The sequence below is a fragment of the Arachis hypogaea genome, chromosome 13 (assembly GCF_003086295.3).
Source record: "Arachis hypogaea cultivar Tifrunner chromosome 13, arahy.Tifrunner.gnm2.J5K5, whole genome shotgun sequence".
Classification (NCBI taxonomy): Eukaryota; Viridiplantae; Streptophyta; class Magnoliopsida; order Fabales; family Fabaceae; genus Arachis; species Arachis hypogaea.
Window position 1 is genome coordinate 45,932,020 of NC_092048.1, and position 21,732 is coordinate 45,953,751.

The 21,732-nt window shown below is 39.2% G+C and overlaps 1 protein-coding gene and 2 non-coding genes across 3 annotated transcripts; 2 read left to right on the forward strand and 1 right to left on the reverse strand.

Annotated features, from left to right (window-relative positions):
* Positions 1 to 3,500: 3,500 nt before the first annotated feature.
* Positions 3,501 to 3,608, forward strand: LOC112739122 (small nucleolar RNA R71). Its single transcript, XR_003170062.1, has one exon. It is a non-coding gene; the product is annotated as a small nucleolar RNA R71 (small nucleolar RNA).
* Positions 3,609 to 9,818: 6,210 nt separating this feature from the next.
* LOC112733963 (uncharacterized) lies at positions 9,819 to 10,163 on the reverse strand. The gene has a single exon (XM_025783104.1). The coding sequence runs from the start codon at positions 10,161 to 10,163 to the stop codon at positions 9,819 to 9,821; it is 345 nt and encodes a 114-aa protein (XP_025638889.1).
* A 1,139-nt stretch (positions 10,164 to 11,302) lies between these two features.
* Positions 11,303 to 11,411, forward strand: LOC112739419 (small nucleolar RNA R71). Its single transcript, XR_003170356.1, has one exon. It is a non-coding gene; the product is annotated as a small nucleolar RNA R71 (small nucleolar RNA).
* Positions 11,412 to 21,732: the final 10,321 nt, after the last annotated feature.

A 21,732-nucleotide genomic window follows, 5' to 3' on the forward strand; every position in this document is an offset into this window, starting at 1 on the left:
AGTGATGGGCTTCTCTTCCTTAATGGGAATGTCTCCTTCTATGAAAGCTCCAGCTGAGTAACATAGATGGCAAATAAGATGAGGAAAAGCTAGCCTTGCCATGGGGGATGACTTTTTGGCTATTTTGTAGAGTTCATTAGAGATGACTTCATGAACTTCTTTTTCCTCTCCAATCATGATGCTATGAATCATGATGGCCCGATCCACAGTAACTTCAGATCGGTTGCTAGTGGGGATGATGGAGCATTGGATGAATTCCAACCATCCTCTAGCCACAGGCTTGAGGTCCAATCTTCTTAGTTGAACCGGCTTGCCTTTGGAGTCAATCTTCCATTGAGCTCCTTCCACACATATGTCCATAAGGACTTGGTCCAACCTTTGATCAAAGTTGACTCTCCTTGTGTAAGGGCGTGCGTTCTCTTCCATGTTTGGCAAGTTGAACGCCAGCCTCACATTCTCCAAACTAAAATCTAAGTATTTCCCCCGAACCATTGTAACATAGTTCCTTGGATCCGGGTTCTTACTTTGATCATGGTTCTTGGTGATCCATGCATTGGCATAGAACTCTTGAACCATTAGGATGCCGACTTGTTGGATGGGATTTGTTAGGACTTCCCAACCTCTTCTTTGAATTTCATGTCGGATCTCCGGATACTCATTTCTTTTGAGTTTGAAAGGGACCTCGGGGATCACCTTCTTCTTTGCCATAACATCATAGAAGTGGTCTTGATGGGCTTTGGAGATGAACTTTTCCATCTCCCATGACTCGGAGGTGGAAGCTTTTGTCTTCCCTTTTTCTTTTCTAGAGGATTCTCCGGTCTTAGGTGCCATCGAATCATCGATGGTAATGGAAGAACAAAAAGCTTATGCTTTTACGACACCAAACTTAGAATTTTTCTCGCCCTCGAGCAAGAGAAGAAAGAATAGACGAAGAAGAAGAAGAAAATATGGAGAGGAGGGGGAAGGGGTTGTGTTTCGGCCAAGAAGAGAAGAGAGGGTTGTGTTGTGTGAAAATAAGGAATAATGGAGGGCTATATATAGGGAAGGGAGGGGGGTGAAGGTTCGGCCATTTAGGGTGGGTTTGGGTGGGAAATTGATTTTGAATTTTGAAGGTAGGTGGAGTTTATGAGGTAGGTTTATGGGGAAGAGTGGATGGATGTGAGTGGTGAAGAGGTGATGGGGAAGAGAGATTGAGGTGATTGGTGAAGGGTTTTGGGGAAGAGTGTTTATGGGATTGTGTGAAAGAGGGGTGAGAAGAAGTGAGTGGAGGTAAGTGGGGATCCTGTGGGGTCCACAGATCCTGAGGTGTTCAAGGATTTACAACCTTGCACCAAATTAGGCATGTAAAATGCCCTTGTACACAACTCTGGGCGTTCAGCGCCAGGTTAGTGCTTGTTCTGGGCGTTGAACGCCCATTTGTAGCCTATTTCTGGCGTTGAACGCCAGAACCATGCTTGTTCTGGGCGTTCAGCGCCAGCTCTCCTCCAGGGTGCATTTCTGACGTTCAAACACCCAGATGCTGCCCATTTATGGCGTTCAGCGCCAGAACCATGCTCTGTTCTGGCGTTGAACGCCCAAAACATGCTTCTTACTGGCGTTTAAACGCCAGTAAGGTCTTCCTCCAGGGTGTGATTTTTCTTCTGCTGTTTTTGATTCCGTTTTCAATTTTTATATTTATTTTGTGACTCCACATGATCATGAACCTATAAAGACATATAACTGAGAAAAATATAGTTAGATAAATAAAAATTGGGTTGCCTCCCAACAAGCGCTTCTTTAATGTCAATAGCTTGACAGTGGGCTCTTATGGAGCCTCACAGATGTGCAGAGCTTTGTTGAGACCTCCCAACACCAAACTTAGAGTTTGGATATGGGGTTTTGACACCAAACTTAGAATTTGGTTGTGGCCTCCCAACACCAAACTTAGAGTTTGACTGTGGGGGCTTTGTTTGACTCTGCTTTGAGAGAAGCTTTTTATGCTTCCTTTCTATGGATGCAGAGAGAGATCCTTGAGTTGTAAACACAAAGTTGTCCTCATTCAATTGAAGGATCAATTCTCCTCTGTCCACATCAATCACAGCTCTTGCTGTGGCTAGGAAAGGTCTTCCTAGGATGATGGATTCATCCTCTTCCTTTCCAGTGTCTAGGACTATGAAATCAGCAGGGATGTAAAGGCCTTCAACCTTTACTAACACGTCCTCTACTTGTCCATAAGCCTGTTTTCTTGAATTGTTTGCCATCTCTAATGAGATTTTAGCAGCTTGCACCCCATAGATTCCTAGTTTCTCTATTACAGAGAGGGGCATGGGGTTTATCCCTGAACCAAGGTCACACAGAGCCTTAAAGATCATGGTGCCTATGGTATAAGGTATTATGAACTTTCCAGGATCCTGTTTCTTCTGAGGCAATGTCAGTTGATCCAGATCACTTAGTTCATTGGTGAACAAGGGAGGTTCATCTTCCCAAGTTTCAATGCCAAATAATTTGGCATTCAGCTTCATGATTGCACCAAGGAACTTGGTAGCTTGCTCTTCAGTAACATCCTCATTCTCTTCAGAAGAGGAATACTCATCAGAGCTCATGAATGGCATAAGGAGGTTCAATGGAATCTCTATGGTCTCTAGATGAGCCTCAGAGTCCTTTGGCTCCTCAGAGGGAAGCTCCTTATTGATCACTGGACGTCCCAAGAGGTCTTCCTCCTTGGGATTCACGTCCTCTCCTTCCCTTACAGGTTCAGCCATGGTGCTTATGTCAATGGCCTTGCACTCTCCTTTTGGATTCTCTTCTGTATTGCTTGGGAGAGTACTAGGAGGGATTTCAGTGATCCTTTTACTCAGCTGGCCCACTTGTGCTTCCAAATTTCTAATGGAAGACCTTGTTTCATTCATGAAACTTGCAGTGGCCTTGGATAGATCAGAGACTAAGTTTGCTAAATTAGAGGTACTTTGTTCAGAGTTCTCTGTCTGTTGCTGAGTGGATGATGGAAAAGGTTTATTATTGTTAAACCTGTTTCTTCCACCATTATTAAAGCCTTGTTGAGGCCTTTGATCCTTCCATGAGAGATTTGGATGATTTCTCCATGATGGATTATAGGTGTTTCCATAAGGTTCACCCATGTAATTTACCTCTGCTATTGCAGGGTTCTCAGGATCATAAGCTTCTTCTTCAGAAGATGCCTCTTGAGTACTGTTGGATGCAGCTTGCATTCCATTCAGACTCTGAGAAATCATATTGACTTGCTGAGTCAATATTTTGTTCTGAGCCAATATGGCATTCAGAGTATCAACTTCAAGAACTCCCTTCTTCTGAGGCGTCCCATTACTCACAGGATTCCTCTCAGAAGTGTACATGAACTGGTTATTAGCAACCATGTCAATGAGTTCTTGAGCTTCTGCAGGCGTTTTCTTTAGGTGAATGGATCCACCTGCAGAAGTATCCAATGACATCTTTGATAGCTCAGATAAACCATCATAGAATATATCCAGGATGGTCCATTCTGAAAGCATGTCAGAAGGACACTTTTTGGTCAACTGTTTGTATCTTTCCCAAGCTTCATAGAGGGATTCACCTTCTTTTTGTCTGAAGGTTTGAACATCAGCTCTAAGCTTGCTCAGCTTTTGAGGAGGAAAGAACTTGGCTAAGAAAGTCGTGACCAGCTTATCCCAAGAGTTCAGGCTGTCTTTAGGTTGAGAGTCCAACCATATTCTAGCTCTGTCTCTTACAGCAAAAGGGAAAAGCATGAGCCTGTAGACTTCAGGATCTACTCCATTAGTCTTAATAGTATTACAGATCTGCAAGAATTCAATTAAGAACTGAAAGGGATCTTCAGATGGAAGTCCATGAAACTTACAGTTCTGCTGCATCAGAGAAACTAGCTGAGGTTTCAGCTCAAAATTGTTTGCTCCAATGGTAGGAATGGAGATGCTTCTTCCATGTAAATTGGAATTAGGTGCAGTAAAGTCACCAAGCATTCTCCTTGCATTATTGTTGTTGGGTTTGGCTGCCATCTCCTTTACTTGTTCGAAATTTTCAATAAGGTTGTCTCTGGATTGTTGTAATTTAGCTTCTCTTAGTTTTCTCTTCAGAGTCCTTTCAGGTTCTGGGTCAGCTTCAACAAGAATGCCTTTTTCTTTGTTCCTGCTCATAAGAAAGAGAAGAGAACAAGAAAAGAAGAGGAATCCTCTATGTCACAGTAAAGAGGTTCCTTATTGTTTGTAGAAGAAGAAAAGAAGAGAAAAAATTCGAACACAGATAGAAGAGGGGGTTCGAATTTGGTGAGTGATGTGAGGAAGAGATGTTAGTAGATGAATAAATAAATAGAATAAGATGAGAGAGGGAGAAAATTTTCGAAAATTATTTTTGAAAAAGAGTTAGTGATTTTCGAAAATAGTTTTTGAAAAAGGTTGGAAATTTTCGAAAATAAAAATCAAAATTAAAATAATTAGTTAATTAAAAAGAAATTTTGAAAAAGAGGGAAGATATTTTCGAAAATTAGAGAGAGAGAGTTAGTTAGGTGGTTTTGAAAAAGATAAGAGACAAACAAAAAGTTAGTTAGTTAGTTGAAACAAATTTGAAAAGATAAGAAGTTAGGAAGTTAGAAAAGATATTTTGAAATCAAAATTTTTTTTTTGAAAAAGATAAGATAAGAAGATATTTTTTGAAAAGATATGATAGAAATTAGTTTTTGAAAAAGATTTGATTTTTAAAATCTCAATTAATGACTTGATTCACAAGAAATCACAAGATATGATTCTAGAACTTAAAGGTTGAATCTTTCTTAACAAGTAAGTAACAAACTTGAAATTTTTGAATCAAAACATTAATTGATGATGTTATTTTCGAAAATATGATGTAAAATTAAGAAAAAGATTTTTGAAAAATATTTTTGAAATTTTCAAAAATAACTAAAAAAAATTGAAAAAAGATTTGATTTTTGAAAAAGATTTTGAAAAAGATAAGATTTTTTTTAAATTGAAAATTTGATTTGACTCATAAAAACAACTAGATTTTAAAAATTTTTGAAAAAGTCAAATCTAATTTTCGAAATTTTAAGAGAGAAAAAGGGAAAGATATTTTTTTGATTTTTGAATTTTTATGATGAGAGAGAAAAACAAGAAAAATGATGCAATGCATGAAAGTTATGGATCAAAACAATGAATGCATGCAAGAATGCTATGAGTGTAAAGATGAACACCAAGAACACTATGAAGATCATGATGAACACCAAGAACATATTTTTGAAAAATTTTTAATGCAAAGAAAACATGCAAGACACCAAACTTAGAATTCTTTAATGCTTAGACACTAAGAATTCAAGAATGCATATGAAAAACAAGAAAAGACACAAAACATGAAAATGCAAAGATCAAACAAGAAGACTTACCAAGAACAACTTGAAGATCATGAAGAACACTATGAATGCATGAAAATTTTCGAAAAATGCAAGATGCACATGCAATTGACACCAAACTTATAACATGACACATGACTCAAACAAGAAACACAAAAAATATTTTTTGATATTTTTTGATTTTATGATTTTTTTGTATTTTCTCTTAATTTTTTCGAAAATCATTTTGAAAAAAAAGAAAAATAAGGATTCCAAAATTTTTAATATGAATTCCAGGAATCTTATGCTCTTTAGACTAAAGCTCCAATCAAAGAGTCAGGCATGGCTTAATAGCCAGCCAAGCTTTAGTATGTAACTCAGACATGACACGTCTAACATGCCCTACAGTCGTGGCTTTACAGCCAGCCATGCTTTATGAAACACTAGAATTCATTCTTAAAAATTCTGAAGAAAAGTGTATTTTTGAAAACATTTTTATTTTTGAAAACATTTTTATTTTAAAATATATTTTTTGAAAACAAAGGAGAAAATTTTGAAAGATTTTTGAAAAATTTTTGAAAAGAAAACAAAAAGAAAGTTACCTAATCTGAGCAACAAGATGAACCGTCAGTTGTCCAAACTCGAACAATCCCCGGCAACGGCACCAAAAACTTGGTATGCGAAATTGTTACTCAGGTTGTGAATTGTTGTTCGAAATTGATTCCCTGGCAATGGCACCAAAAACGGATGCACAGAACCATGGTCTAAACATATCTTCACAACCTCGCATAGCTAACCAGCAAGTGCACTAGGTCGTCCAAGTAATACCTTACGTGAGTAAGGGTCGAATCCCACGGAGATTGTTGGCTTGAAGCAAGCTATGGTCACCTTGTAGATCTCAGTCAAGCGGATATAAAATAGTTATGGAGTTTTCAAAAATAAATAATAAAATAAGGATAGAAATACTTATGTAAATCATTGGCGAGAATTTCAGATAAGCGTATGGAGATGCATTCGTTCCTCTGAATCTCTGCTTTCCTGCTGTCTTCATCCAATCAGTCTTACTCCTTTCCATGGCTGGCTTTATGCAAGGGCATCACCGTTGTCAGTGGCTACATCCCCTCCTCTTGTGAAAATGGTCCAAGATGCCCTGTCACAGCACGGCTAATCATCTGAGGTTCCCGATCATGCTGGAATAGGATTCACCCTCCTTTTGTGTCTGTCACTATGCCCAGCACTCGCGAGTTTGAAGCCCGTCACAGTCATTCAATCATTGAATCCTACTCGGAATACCACAGACAAGGTTTAGACTTTCCGGATTCTCTTGAATGCCGCCATCATTCTAGGTTACACCACGAAGATTCTGATTAAGAGATCTAAGAGATACTCATTCAATCAAAGGTAGAACGGAAGTGGTTGTCAGGCACGTGTTCATAGGGAATGATGATGATTGTCACGTTCATCACATTCAGGTTGGAGTGCGAATGAATATCTTAGAAGCGAAATAAGATGAATTGAATAGAAAAACAGTAGTACTTTGCATTAATCTTTGAGGAACAGTAGAGCTCCACACCTTAATCTATGGAGTGTAGAAACTCTACCGTTGAAAATACATAAGTGATAATGGAGTTCATTGGTCTCGGCCCCAGAGGGGAACCGAAGTAACCAAGACTACTATGATCCAAAGATAAAACTCGGGATGTCTAATACAATAGTAAAAAGTTCTATTTATAATAAACTAGCTACTAGGATTTACAGAAGTAAGTAATTGATGTATAAATCCACTTCCGGAGCCCACTTGGTGTGTGCTTGGCTGAGCTTGAGTGTTGCACGTGTAGAGGTCCTTCTTGGAGTTGAACGCCAGGTTGTAACGTATTTCTGGCGTTCAACTCTGGTTTGTGACTTGTTTCTGGCGTTTAACTCCAGACAGCAGCGTAGAACTGGCGTTCAACGCCCTTTTATGTCATCTAAACGTGTTTAAAGTATGGACTATTAACATTGTTGGAAAGCCCTGGATGTCTACTTTCCAACGCAATTGGAAGCACGCCATTTTGAGTTCTGTAGCTCCAGAAAATCCACTTTGAGTGCAGGGAGGTCAGAATCCAACAGCATCAACAGTCCTTTTTCAACCTCTGAATCTGATTTTTGCTCAAGTCCCTCAATTTCAGCCAGAAAATACCTGAAATCACAGAAAAACACACAAACTCATAGTAAAGTCCAAAAATGTGAATTTAACATAAAAACTAATGAAAACATCCCTAAAAGTAACTAGATCCTACTAAAAACATACTAAAAACAATGCCAAAAAGCGTATAAATTATCCGCTCATCAATAGGCAATAAATGAGGTGAGGGGACGCTACCCTTGCTTGGATGGAGGCCTTTTCAGCTACCTTGTAGATCTCTTGAGGAATCACCTTGTGCACCTCCACCTCATTCCCGAGCATGATGCAACGAATCATCACTGCCCTCTCTATTGTAACCTTAGATTGGTTACTTGTGGGGATGATGGAGCATTGGATAAGCTCCAACCATCCTCTAGCCACGGGCTTGAGGTCAAGCCTATCCAGTTGGTAAGGCTTGACTTGTGCGTCCCTCCTCCATTGAGCACCATCCACATAGATATCTATAAGCACTTGCTCCAGCCTTTAGTAAAAGTTGACCCTTCGAGTGTAAGAGTGTGGGTTACATTGCATCCAAGGCAATTGCAGTGTCATTCTCACACTTTCGGGGCTAAAATCTAGGATTTCCTCTTTCACCATGGTGCGCCAGTTTTTGGGCTCCGGGTTTACACTAGTGTCGTGCTTCTTGGTGACCCAGTCATTGGCAAAGAATTCTTGCACCATTAACGTTCCAACTGCTGAAATAGGATTGGCCAGAATTTCCCAATCTCTTTTCCAAATTTCTTGTTGGATCTCTGGATACTCATCTTCCTTGAGCCTAAAGGGGGACCTCAGAAGTCACCTTTTTGTGCCTCACCATGCCATAAAAGTGATCTTGATGAGCCTTGGTGAGGAATCTCCATGTTTTCCAAGATTCAGAGGTGGAAGCGGGGGCTTTTCCTTTTCTCTTCCTTGAGGATTCTCCAATTTTTTGTGCCATGGAGATTAGTAATAGAAAGCAAAAAGCAGAGATTTTCCAACACCAAACTTAAGGACTTTGCTCGTCCTCGAGCAAATAGTAACAAAAGAAAAAGAAAATAGGAGAAGAGGGAAAAAAAATAAAGAGGAGAGAGAAGAGAAGCTTCGGCCAAGTGGGGGTAAGAAAGGAAGAAAGGAAGTGTATGAAGGGTATATTGAGGAAGGGAAGGAGATTGTGAGGGTGTGAGTAGGAATGAAGGATTGAAGGGGTATTTATAGGGGTGGGGAGGTTTGTGGTTCGGTCATATGGGAGGGAAGAATGGGGGGAGGGGGGTTGAATTTGAAGTGGGTGGGGTTGGTGGGAAAGGAATGTGATGGAATTTATGAATGTGAATTGGGAAGAGGAAAAGGTGATTGGGATGTGATGGATGAATGTGGATAGAATATTGGGTGTGAGAGAAGGGAGAAGGAAGGGAGTGCATGATAGGTGGGGGTAGGTGGGGATTGGGTGGGACCCACTGGCTTAGGAAGCTTTAAACTTTGAGTGCCTCTGCCCCTTCCAGGGCGTTCAACGCCAAGTATGGGCATTGAACGCCAGGTAGGGACACTTTTTTTTGTTGGTGGGGTGTTCAACGCTAGGTTTGGGTGTTGAACGCCCAATAAGTACCAAGAAAATGGTCTAGAGCTCCTTAATGGGCATTGAACGCCCTTTCTTCCTCCCCTTCTGGCGCTGGGCGCTAGTTCTGGCGTTCAACGCCAGTAAGGGGTTTCTCTGGGGTGTTCTGTTTTCACTCCTATGCATTCCTGTCCCTGTTCTAGGTGCTACACATGATCACAAACATTAACAAGCAAGGAAAAACTATGAAAATTAACAAAAAATAAAATAATATGAAGTCAAACTAAAATAAATGAAAAGAAAGAAAATAGAGATGCTATACATATGGTTGGGTTGCCTCCCAACAAGCGCTTCTTTATTGTCAGTAGCTTGACAGACAACTCCTTTATGGAGGTTGATAGGGGCTCAGATCTTTGCCCCCTCATGGTGAACTTTCTTCTTGTGCTCTCATGGATCAACTCAACATGCTCCAGAGACAGGATCTTGTTCACGGTATGTGGAACGACTGGACTTCTAGTGAAGGCAACTCGCATGCCCGATGAGAAGTCTTCAGTTGGAATCTTCTTGTTCCTCCAGCCCTTGGGCACCTTTTTCTTGGTGCCTCCTTCCTCAGTAGCTGGTGATGGATGCTCAACACCAAACATAGGTTTGATGTCAGGTGTCTCTGTATGACTTTGTATTGAGAGAGAAAATTGAAACACTAAGTGTTGCACAGTAGTACCTCCCTTGTCAGAGAGAGACTGAGGGTTGGGAATTTTAAAAAGTATATGATCTTCCCAGAGCCTCAGAATCAGCTATCCCTTTTCCACATCAATCAAGGCCTTTGCAGTAGCTAGGAAGGGCCTTCCAAGGATGATGGGGTTGTCTTTGTCCTCCCCAGTATCAAGTATCACAAATTCTGCAGGGAGGTAAAGGTTTTTAACCTTTACAAGGACGTTTTTCACCATGCTATATGCCTGTTTCAGGGACTTATCAGTCATCTCTAGTGAGATTCTTGTAGGCTGTACCTCTTGGATCCCCAGTTTCCTCATCATAAAGAGAGGCATAAGGTTAATGCTGGAACCCAGGTCCCACAGTGCCTTCTCAAAGGTGATGGTCCCTACAGTACAAGGGATAAGGAAGCTTTCGGGATTTGGCATCTTTGGAGGTAGCTTCTTTTAGACCAGGGTGCTGCACTCCTTGGTCAGTACTACAGTCTCATCACTTTTCAAGGCCGTCTTTTCAGAGCTAGTAGTCGTCAGCCAGGCCATATAAGGGGGTTTCTTCTCCAACACCTCTGCACAAGAGACATTAACTTGCAGGTTCCTGAGGATTGCCAAGAACCAAGCAAGTTACTTCTCCTCAGGTTCCTCTTTCATGTCTGGAGAGGGTTGTTCTTCAGGTTCCTTAGTCTCTATAGGGACATGCATGGTGACACTCTCAATCTCCTCTTGAGCCTTGATCTCCTTCAGTTCCTCAGTAGCAGGCTCCTCCTTGGATTCAGCCTCAGCTTCCATAGTGAAGGCCTTGCACTATTCCTTTGGATTTACCTTTGTGTTGCTTGGAAGAGTGTTGGAGGTAACCTTGGGTATCCTCCTGCTTAGCTGACCTACCGGTATCTCCAAATTCCGAATGGATGACCTTGTTTCTGCCATGATACTGTGAGTGGCCTTGGAGAGGTTAGAGACTATAGTAGCCAAGTCAGAGAGGCTTTGTGTAGGCATCTACATCTGTTGCTGAGAGGGTTGGAACTGTCTGTTGTTGAACCTGTTCTGGTTCGTTCCACCCTGATTGTTGTTGAAGCCTTGTTGAGGCCTCTGCTGATCTCTCCACCTGAAGTTAGGGTGGTTCCTCCATCCCTGATTGAAAGTATTCAAATAGGGATTGTTATTAGAGTTTTTGGAGGAGTTTCCCATGTAGTTCACCTCCTCCATGGTGGTCCATGTAGTGTCACCAACGTCTCCCTCATAGGCTGCCTCTTGAGAGTTGGCAGCTGTGCTCTGCACTCCACTCAAGTGCTGGGAGATCATGTTGATCTGCTGGGACATGAGCTTATTTTAAGCCAAGATGGCATCCAGAGTGTCCATTTCTATGACTCCTCTCTTCTGAGCAGCCCCAGTGTTCACGGAGTTTCTCTCAGAAGTGTACATATACTGGTTGTTAGCAACCATGTCTATGAGTTCCTGTGCTTCCTCAGGTGTCTTCTTCATGTGGAGTGAGCCACCAACAGAGTGGTTTAATAACATCTTGGACATCTCAGAGAGGCCATCATAGAAGATCTCTAACGTTGTCCACTCTAAGATCATGTTTGGAGGGCATCGCCTGATCAGCTGCTTGTACCTTTCCCAAGCTTTATAGAGGGATTCTCCCTCTTTCTGTCTGAAAGTTTAAACTTCCACCCTAAGCTTACTCAGCTTCTGAAGTGGAAAGGACTTGGTCAAAAATGTAACACCCTAACTACCAAATCTCACGCTTCTAGCTGCGTGACTCTGATAGCTCGGACATTACGACGACACTTATACTATTTAATACTAAAATATGAGCCTGTTTAAAACTTTAAGCCACAATACCACTCCCAAAAAAATACTTTCGTTCGATAACGTACATCTATAAATACCATACAACTCACAACAACTCATAAAGAGTACATCTATATATATATATATATACATAAATATATATATATAAATAATATTACAAACAATAATCAATACAATTCCTATCTCTTACAGATTATATCAAGATAAAGGCGAGGGTACAATAAACCACAGCTAAAACAATACAGAGTATCACAACAACAATTAAATAAGCTCTTCGTAACTTCTGCGCCCATATCCTGAAAGGGAAAAATGTAGGGGGGTGAGAACATCATCCTCGAAAGGGTTCTCAGTAGAGGGTTTTTTGGGAATTACTGTAATAGGATACATGAAGATAAACCGTACCAGTGATTAATAACATTCTTATGCCTCTTTTCAAAAACACGGTTTTCAATAAAAGTAAAGTCAAAAATCTTTACTGAAAGAGGAACCATTCAATTCTCAAAACTCAAAAGCCTTTCAAAACAGTTTATCTATGCGGAACCAAAATAGCCTTTCATAATTTTATTCCAAACCAGAAACACAAAACCGAAATCAACCATCAGTTCATCTCTTTCCAACCACGGCCCTAGGCCCAAACAATCCAACCAACAACCAATCACCACAATCCAACAGAGTCCCAGATGCAAACACAGATAGGAAGTTCAAGCACAAACAAACAGTTATTACAAGTAGAACAGTTAGCAATTAATCACATAGGCAAACCAAGTATAATATGCACACCCAACCAATGTCACACAAATACATATGATGCATGCCTGTCCCTAGTGGCTGATGATATCATCTGTCGGTTATAGAGCCAACCCGACAAGTCCTGGTAGCTAACCATTGGACTGTCCCTCTATCGCGCATCCCCAACTCGAGTTATACTCATCATAAACTTGATCATAATCATGATCCATATCCATCACCCTCACTGGTGAATATTTACGGGGGCGAGCTCATCCGGGGCTTTCACAGTGCCCGGCCATACTTACGACATAGGGTCAACAGAGTATCAAGTCTCAACCTAGAGCACGTGGTGGCTAGCCACTGCTACTACCTAGGAAAACTCGTATCTCAGATAGTGGAAGTGCAAAATCACAATTATCAATATCTCAGCATATATGCATTCATTCTCAGCCATGGATCAACATCCATCTCAGCCTTTCGGCTCACGGTTCAATCCAGAACCAGCCAATATTGATAATCATACACAGCCATTCCGGCTCACGGTTCAATCCAGAACCAGCCAATATTCATAAATCATACACGACCATTCCGGCTCACAATAAAACAGCACTTCCATCATTCAACATCATTAAATTCATAAAATCGGCAATTAAGCCATAATTCATTTTTCTCAATACATTTCACTTTGAAATCAAATTTCAACTCTTTTCAGCCTTGGCTTTAAAGATCTCATTTCTCAAATCATCTCAGGCTCATAAGCCACTTTTACTCAAGGTAAATTCTCCTTTTAAAAACAATGCCACTCTCGGCACCCTCTTTCCAAAACTTCCATAATCATGGCAAGTTAAAAATCTCTTTGAGATATTCAAAATCACCCATCCAACAATGGGATTTTATAACAAACGTTCCTTGGCAGAGTCCCAAGTCCTTAGGGGAGGATAGCATAACTCATTTCGCCAAATTCATTTAAAATCATTAAAACCTTGGCTTTCCGATTTGAGTAATAAAATAGGGTCTAAGCCAAACCGAGTCACGTAATCATTTACTTCTTTCAAAGCCGTTTCCTTTACTTAGGCAAAACCAGCTTTAACCCCCCATGATGAATTCTAAAACGTTTCAACTGTTCAAAATTGTTTTAGTCTTGCAAAAATTCAGAATTCAGAGAGTACTTAAAACCTTTCTCAAAACATTTCGAAATGAAACTTGTCAATAGACATTCAGGTTCTTTCAAAGTCATTGAAACTTCTTTAATTGAAACCCCCAAGTCAAATTCAAAGGCATAAACCCTTTTCACATTCAAATAGCTTTAAAACACAAGTTTCATCTAAATAACTTTCTTCTGAAAGAGATACAATGCCTTTCTTAAGAAGCAAGACCAAGTCACAATTTCCTCTTTAATAATTCATTTCAAAAGCATGAATCCTTCTTTCCTTGATAAATCAAGTAAAATAGTAGAAGTCTTTAACTCATCATTTTTCCGGACAACATTCCATAAAGACTCGGATTTTATAGAAATTTCGGCAGCACCTCCCCTAAAACTTGGACTTTGCCACCCGGTTCGGGTCCCAACTAAACCGTTCACAACCCTTTTCAACAGCCCAAATTCCAAAATCAGTCCAAGGCAAGCCAAAATCCAATAGTCATCTCAATTCCATATTTCAAGAAAACTGTTTCAACATCAAATCATTATCAGCCGAATAAACTCATTTCTAAAGCTTTAAAGAAACGGTTCAGTAACAATCATTTATCAAAAACCAGATCATTTAAAGCCAGCTAGGCTGAACTCAAGAGTGGATTCTATTTTTCACATCATCAAAATAATTGACTCAATTCAAACCAATCCTCAACGGATTAAACTCATTTCAAATCTTTAAAGAATCAACTTCAAACATTACGTTTCACAAGCAACACAACGATTTAGCCAAAACAACATCCATAGTCATTCGAGTCAATCAAATAATACATAAGGCAGATACAATCACCAAATACACAATATCTCACATCAGTATCCATATGTAATAATTCTAATACATAAAAAATAGTTTTTGGAAAGTGCCCCTACCTCAAAACGCAAATCCATAACCCAAATGCCTCACAGGGTCCTTTCCGCCTCAACCCGAACTGACGGTAACCAAAAGCTCAGCTCCCAGCCACTTTCGCAATAACCATCGCAACACTATTCGCAACATATAATAATCAAGACTCGACCCCACGTTACTAAAATTCACATTCATTAACCAAACACAACGAAATACTAACGCAAGGCTTTCCGAAACATACTTACTGAAATGACAAAGGCAGCTGCGAACACCGAGCACGAAAGGCAAGCATGGATACACGACCCGATACTGAGGACTCAACGGCTATTTTCGGCGGCGAAGGCAAGGTGCGGCGACACCCAGTGGCCCTTCCTCCCTCCACGCGACTCAGATGACCACTGCAGCAAAAAGCCGTGACTATGGTATTCTTGAAATTCAAAGGAAACAGAGTCCATTAACAAGACCTTACCGGCAGTGTATTTCGGTGACGGTAAATGGCATTTTCTGGTGGCCAGGCACGGCGGCACGACTGATTTCTCCTCCAGGAATGGCTGTGACAGAACCAGAAACAGGGGAAAGGCTCACCGAATCAGTAATGGTTCTAATGGCGGCTTTTTCCGATGGAGGAAGCGTTAGCTTCACGCAGCACGGCGGTTCCAACGGAGGCGGCGCCGGCGACGCAAGCACGGCCGGGTGCAGTGGCTGGACTCCCAGCTCAGCCCCAGATCTCTCGCATCTGCTCTGCTCCTGAGCTCTCCCTCTCTACTCTACCATAAATGACGGCGACTGTCTCGGTGGCAAAGGTGATGGCGGCACGGTGAGGACGACGGTGTTAGCACACGGCGGCGCAACGGGTCATGCTCCTCGCGTCACTGGCCCGCGCTCTCCTCCCTCAATGTCGCGCAGTTTCTCTCCTCTGGGCTCCCTCGACAGCGACGACTCCTCGGCGACGGCGCGGCTAGGAGTGATGGTGTGACGAACAGAGGCGGCGGCGAGCTAGTCGGCGGCGCGAGCGGCGACGAGGTGTGGGTCATGGCGGGGTGCGATGGTGGAGAAGCCCAGCGCGCGGCGCAGTCTCTTTCCTCCCCTCCTCTCCTTCTTCTCCTCCACGGATCTGTTTTCTCCCTTCTTCTCTATTTATTTCTTTCTTCCATTTTCGCAACTGTTGCTGCTGGTTGAATTGGGGAAAGCGGCGGCGGTGTGTGTGTGTTTTGGTTAGAGGGCAGCAGCTGTTGCTGCTGGTTTAGGGAGGGGAAACGGGTACCGGGTTAGGGTTTCAGGTTTAGGGTTTTTCTTTCAAAAATTAGGGTTAGGGGTATTTTAGTAATTTCGAATAAAAATAAGGATATTATAGTAATTAGAAATAAATTCTAATCCATTAATAATAATGTATAAAAATACTATTTGTTCATCAATTTCATAAATTATTTTCAATAAAATGTCCCCACCAAATAATTAAAAATAATATACTTATTTTCTTCATTTTCCAAAATAGTAATATCAATATTCTAAAATATTAATTATTTAGTCCAAAATCATATAAAAATCTTTTTTATTTCACAACTACCAACTATATGATTTAAATATAGAAAATAATCCAATAATTGTAAAATTGGATAATAACCATAACTTATCTCAAATTCAATAAATCAAAACTTGCCTTAATTGTCTTTAATAAAATAATTTCTGAAATTAAGGCTATAAATAACTATATGATTTGAGACTTGATCATAAAAAGACTTTTCAAAGATTCTGGGTCTTACAAAAAATCCATTGACCACTTTCTTCCATGTGTCTAGGCTCTCCTTAGGCTAAGAATCCAGTCATAGCCTTGCTCTGTCCCTTATAGCAATATAAACCTCTGGATTTATTCCATTGGTCTTGATAGAATCACAGATCTACAGAAAATCAGATAAAAATTTGTTGGAATCTTCTTGTGTGAGTCCATGAAACTGGCAATTCTGTTGCACTAGAGTGACCAGTTGAGGCTTTAGCTCAAAGTTGTTTGCACCAATGGCAAAAATGGAAATGCTGTGCCCATATAGGTCAGATGTGGGTACAGTATGAGATCCAAGGACCTTTCTTGCATCTCCTCCAGCATCTGGATTGGCTGCCATAGTTGTATCTTCAGCTTCTTGCTCAAGAAATTCCGTGAGATTCTCTTTGGTTCTGCTAGCCTGAGCTTGTTGCAGATGCCTCTTTAAGGTTCTCTCAGGTTCAGGATCAAGATCAAGAAGAGATTCATTATCCCTGTTCCTGCTCATAAACTAGAAGAAATAAAACAAGAAAAGGAAAAAATGGGAATCTCTATGTCTGAGTATAGAGGGATCCCTGTGAGAAAATCTAATAAAGAATTCAAATGAGATAAAGTAAAGAAGATTCAAAAATAGAAGTGTCTTTAAGCTAAGAATTTTTGAAAATAAAGAAAGAGAAAAAAGTGAAAAATTTTCGAAAAAGAAGAAAGAGAAAGAGGAGGCAAAGAGACACCAAACTTTAAAATTAAAATAAAATAAAACAAGATTTGAAATTTAAGATAAGATTTCTAAAAATCAAAGAGGGAAAAGTCAATGAAAGATTTTGAAATTCAAAAATTAGAAAGAAAAAGTCAAGAGAAAGAAACAAGATAAGATAAGAAAAGATTTTGAAATTTAAATTTGAAAGAAAGAAAGAATAAAGAAACACCAATCTTAAAGCAAACAATTAATTAAAAGGTTTGAAATAAAAAAAATGAAGTTTTTGAAAATTAGAGAAAAAGCCAAAACAAGATTTTGAAATTTAAATTTGAAAGAAAGAAAAACTAACAAAATACTAAACTTTTAAAATTTGAATTTAAAAGAAAAATGAGATAAGATATCAAAATTTTAAAATCAAAGAGAAAGATAAAAAAGATTACGAGAGATAATAAAGACAAGATTTGAAGAAAATTAAATTAAACAAAAAGATTACTAGTATAACAACAAACATAAAATCTAATCAAGATAAGAAAAGATTCATAAGAATTTTTGAAAAATTAAAAGAAAAGTTTTTTTCGAAAATAAATAAAAAAGAAAAACATTAGAAAGACACCAAACTTAAAAATTGTGAGATCAAATAAGAGATAATAATAAAAAAAATTGAACAAAAGAAAGCAAACAAGAACAATTTTCGAAAATCAAGAAGAAAAAATAATTAACCAAAACTACCACAAAACACCAAACTTAAAAATTTTGACACAAAATTTGAAAGAAAGAAAAGAAAGATGACTAAAGATGAAAAATTTTTGAAAAGTTTTGAGAAAGAAAATAAGAAACACAATTAAAAGAAAAACTAGTAAAAGTACCTGATCTAAGCAACAAGACAATTGGTAGTTATCAATCTCAAGCGATCCCCGACAAGGGCGCCAAAAACTTGGTGGACAAAATTGAACTCGCACAACTTCACCGGCAAGTGCACCGGGTCATCCAAGTAATACCTCAGGTGAGTGAGGGTTGATCCCACGAGGATTGTTGGATTGAGCAAGCAATGGTTATCCTGCAGATCTTAGCCAGGCGAATAGAAAGATAGTGGTTGTTGTTGTAGGTGCATAAAACAAAATAGTAAAAAAAGCAGTAGGGAATTGATGTAGAAACAATAATGAGAAACCAGTTACGGCTTTGGAGATGCTTTATCTTTCTGGATTAATACTTCTTACTGACTACTTTAACAATGAATGATTCATTCTATGGCAAAGCTGTAAGTGATTAACGCCATTGGTCATGGTCAATTAATCTCCTCTAATCCACATCAAACGCCATTGTCAATGGTCATTTAATATGAACGAGGATGAAGCTCACGCAATTCACTCTCCCTTGATCCTACTTAAAGTGCCATAGACAAGGTTAAATCTTTCGGATCGGAGAATGAAGCTCAATATTCTAGTCTTAGCACCACAGAAACCTCAATTACCCATAACTAACGAGATTAAATGTCACATATCCCAATTAGCCTAGATAACTTGTTGGTTTAGGAGATGTATTCTCAAGCTATAGCTCACTATTGTCCGGGTCAGGACTCGCAAGAACTCATGTTGAATAAGGGGTCATACTTTTGTTCCACCCCAAATTCGTTTAGATGAAGAATGACAATACATCATAGAATGGAATCAAACATATATTAAATAGAGAAGTAATAATATTAATCCATAGGACAAGCAGAGCTCCTAACCTTAACCTAGGAGGTTTAGTTGCCCATAATTTACAGAGAAAACAGAGAAGATCTGTCTATCAATTCGTAAATTTGATCCTTAATTCTAAGTGATCTCCTCTTTAAATAGTAAATACCAACCCTAAGCAATGTTAATTTTAAATTAAAAGTACAAAGATAGGACTGCATAAGCTAAGAAGTGCTAAAATCCACTATGGGCCCACCTTGGTTGAGTGTTTCGTACAAGCCTGGCATTCAACTTGGAGAATGGGCATTGAACGCCCATTAGGGGGTGAATGCGCTGCTTCCTTGCTCCCTTCGTGGCGTTGAACGCCAGCTTTGGGCATTCAACGCTGGGCTTGCTCCCTTTTGGGCATTGAACTCAAGTTATGAACGTTCAATGCCAGTTTTAGGTAGTGATCTGGAAGAGAAGCATAAACTATTATATATTGCTGGAAAGCTCTAGAAGTTAGTTTTTCAACACCATTGAGAATGCATCAATTGGACCTTTGTAGCTCAAGATATGCTTGTTGGAATGTACAGAGGTCAGGATTTAACAACATCTGCTATCCTTTCTTCATCTCTGAACAAGACTTTGCCAATTTTGGCAATTTCGCCCAAAAATCTCCTAAAATCATAGAAAAAACACAAAAACTCAAAATAGCATCCAAATATGAATTTTTGCACTGAAACATACTAAAACTTAATAAAATATAACTAAAAACACTAAGAAAATGCAATGAAAAAGTGATAAGATATCCACTTATCACTAGTATATTCATTATTTACTGTGTTTGTGTTTTTGATAAATTATTTTTGTTATTTGATCTATAAATTATAAAATTAAAATGTAACTTTTTTAACTATAATTTCTAGTTGGCCATTAAGAATAAATAGTTGAATTTTCATTTTTCACAAATATAATCTTGTAACAATCCAATTGTGTTGTATAAACAGCATACACCTGCTTCTAAGGCTACTTAGTCATAATAATATGTTTCCATTTGATATAGATAATTACAAGTTGAAGTAATAACTTGTTAGGCACATCTCTGTAGATTGAATTGCTAAGTTGCATTAGTCCATGGCACAATCCCACTCACTCAATCAAATTTGTACTTAAAGTTTTGCATATCACTTTTGCATTGAATTTATACATGTCACATCTTATTGTGCTTGATTATGTTAATTTGTTGACTAATTGTGAAAGTAAGCAAAACTAATTATCCTTGATTTAAATGTTCTAGTTTTATTTGTATATGATTTTAAACTTGCAAAACACACACACACACACACACACACACACACACACACACACACACACACACACACACACACACACACACACACACACACACACACACACACACACACACACACACATATACACACTAGGTACCATATTTGTTATGTTCTTAATCATGCATCAACATGGATGCTTTTGATTTTAAATTAGTCATACATACATACATACATACATACATACATACATACATACATACATACATACATACATATATATATATATATATATATACACACACACACTAGGTACCATATTTGTTATGTTCTTAATCATGCATTAACATGGATGCTTTTGATTTTAAATTAGTCATGTTCACGATTTATTTATCACTCCAAGGTATAAGATTTTGGTCTTTTAGCTTACATATTATATCTCCAACCTTCATGAGATTATGGATTATTGCTTTGGATTTGAATCATGAAAGCTCCTTGTTTAATTGAGTTTAATTATTGTGAATTTAGTGATGATGTGGATTGAGGTTGGTTGGATTTATGGGAATCGTAAAGGTGGATATATGTCCAATTTTAGGGGAGATTATGTCAATTTTTTTTTTGAAATAATGTAAATGTTAAAGGATTTGTGTAGTATATATGTTGATTAATGTTAATAATATATTCTCTTTGCAAACATAACGACAGGTAACAGAGGTAGATCGAGTAGGTCTTGTGGTCGTGGTAGAGGAAGGGTTTCCACCGAATCCCCAAGGACTGCTCAATCATCTCCAACTACCCCGACTACCCCGTCAACTTCTTTGACGTCACAGGCGGGTCTAGAGAACCAGCAGTTCATCATGGTCCCGAACTCGAACTACGTGCCTCCTTCTACTACGCCCCCTACAGATCCAGTGACAGAGTCTCTGGTGGGTGATTCATTTAATGCATTCTAATAGGATGCCCCTCCATTACTGCCCGTCATACGGATGAGGATTTGGCCTGATGGCATGCAGGCATGAGTTATTACTGTTTTAATGTCTTTTATACGGATAAGGTTTATATGTTTTTGTGTATTTGTTAATCTTAAATTTTTTCATTGATAGGTTTGCACTGAACAACAATGCATGTACACAGAAGATCTCCAAGGTAATCAAGTCAATATATGACTACCCATGGCCAAGCTACACGAAGATCCCTGCTGAGACCAGAGAGCGATGATTTCAGAAGTGGGCAGTAAAAACCCAATGTTATTGAATTAACTGTATTTGAACTGTATTTTATTTTGACTAACTAATGTTATTGAATCACTTTGCGCAGTTGAAATTTGTATGGGATATGGAACATGATCTCATGATCAGGAAGATCTACGATCACCGGGTAGCTAAATGACTTCAGCAGATGATGAGTAATGTTCGTCAGGGGCGCGACCACCTAACGATCTAGATCCGTCGGTCTATCAAGAAGGAAATGGATGCCCATTTTAGAACTGATGAGAGTTTTAAGTATTTCCATCTAACGAACGTCGCTAACAGGGCTTCGCCGAGGCCGTCGAAGTATACAGGTGGGTCGGCGAGGGGTCGGCGACCTTCATGAAGACGAAGAGTAGGCTGGTACATAGTTTGCTAATGTTTGTTAATTATTACTTGAATTAGTCATTTCCTCATTTATTTTATTAGTTGATTTTAATATGTGTAGTCTAAGTTGTTGGACCGTTGAATTAGAGAACTCTCCACCCTCACACATGGAAGAAGAGGAAGATGCACAAACAAAAGAGGAGTTAGAAGTGCAAGAGCAAGACCAAAAAGCTCCTATACCAAGTGAAATTCCAATGAAGAAGAGGATTGTGGAGGCATACAAGCCTAGAATTCCATATCTGCAGAGGCTACAAGAGGTGGCAAACAAACAGGAAAAATCCCTTCCAAAAGAAGCAATGCGAAATCATACAAAACAAAGGGAGGATAGCAACCAAGGGAGTCCACACTCCAATGAATCAGGGAAGTGCAAAGTGGTTAATTTAATTG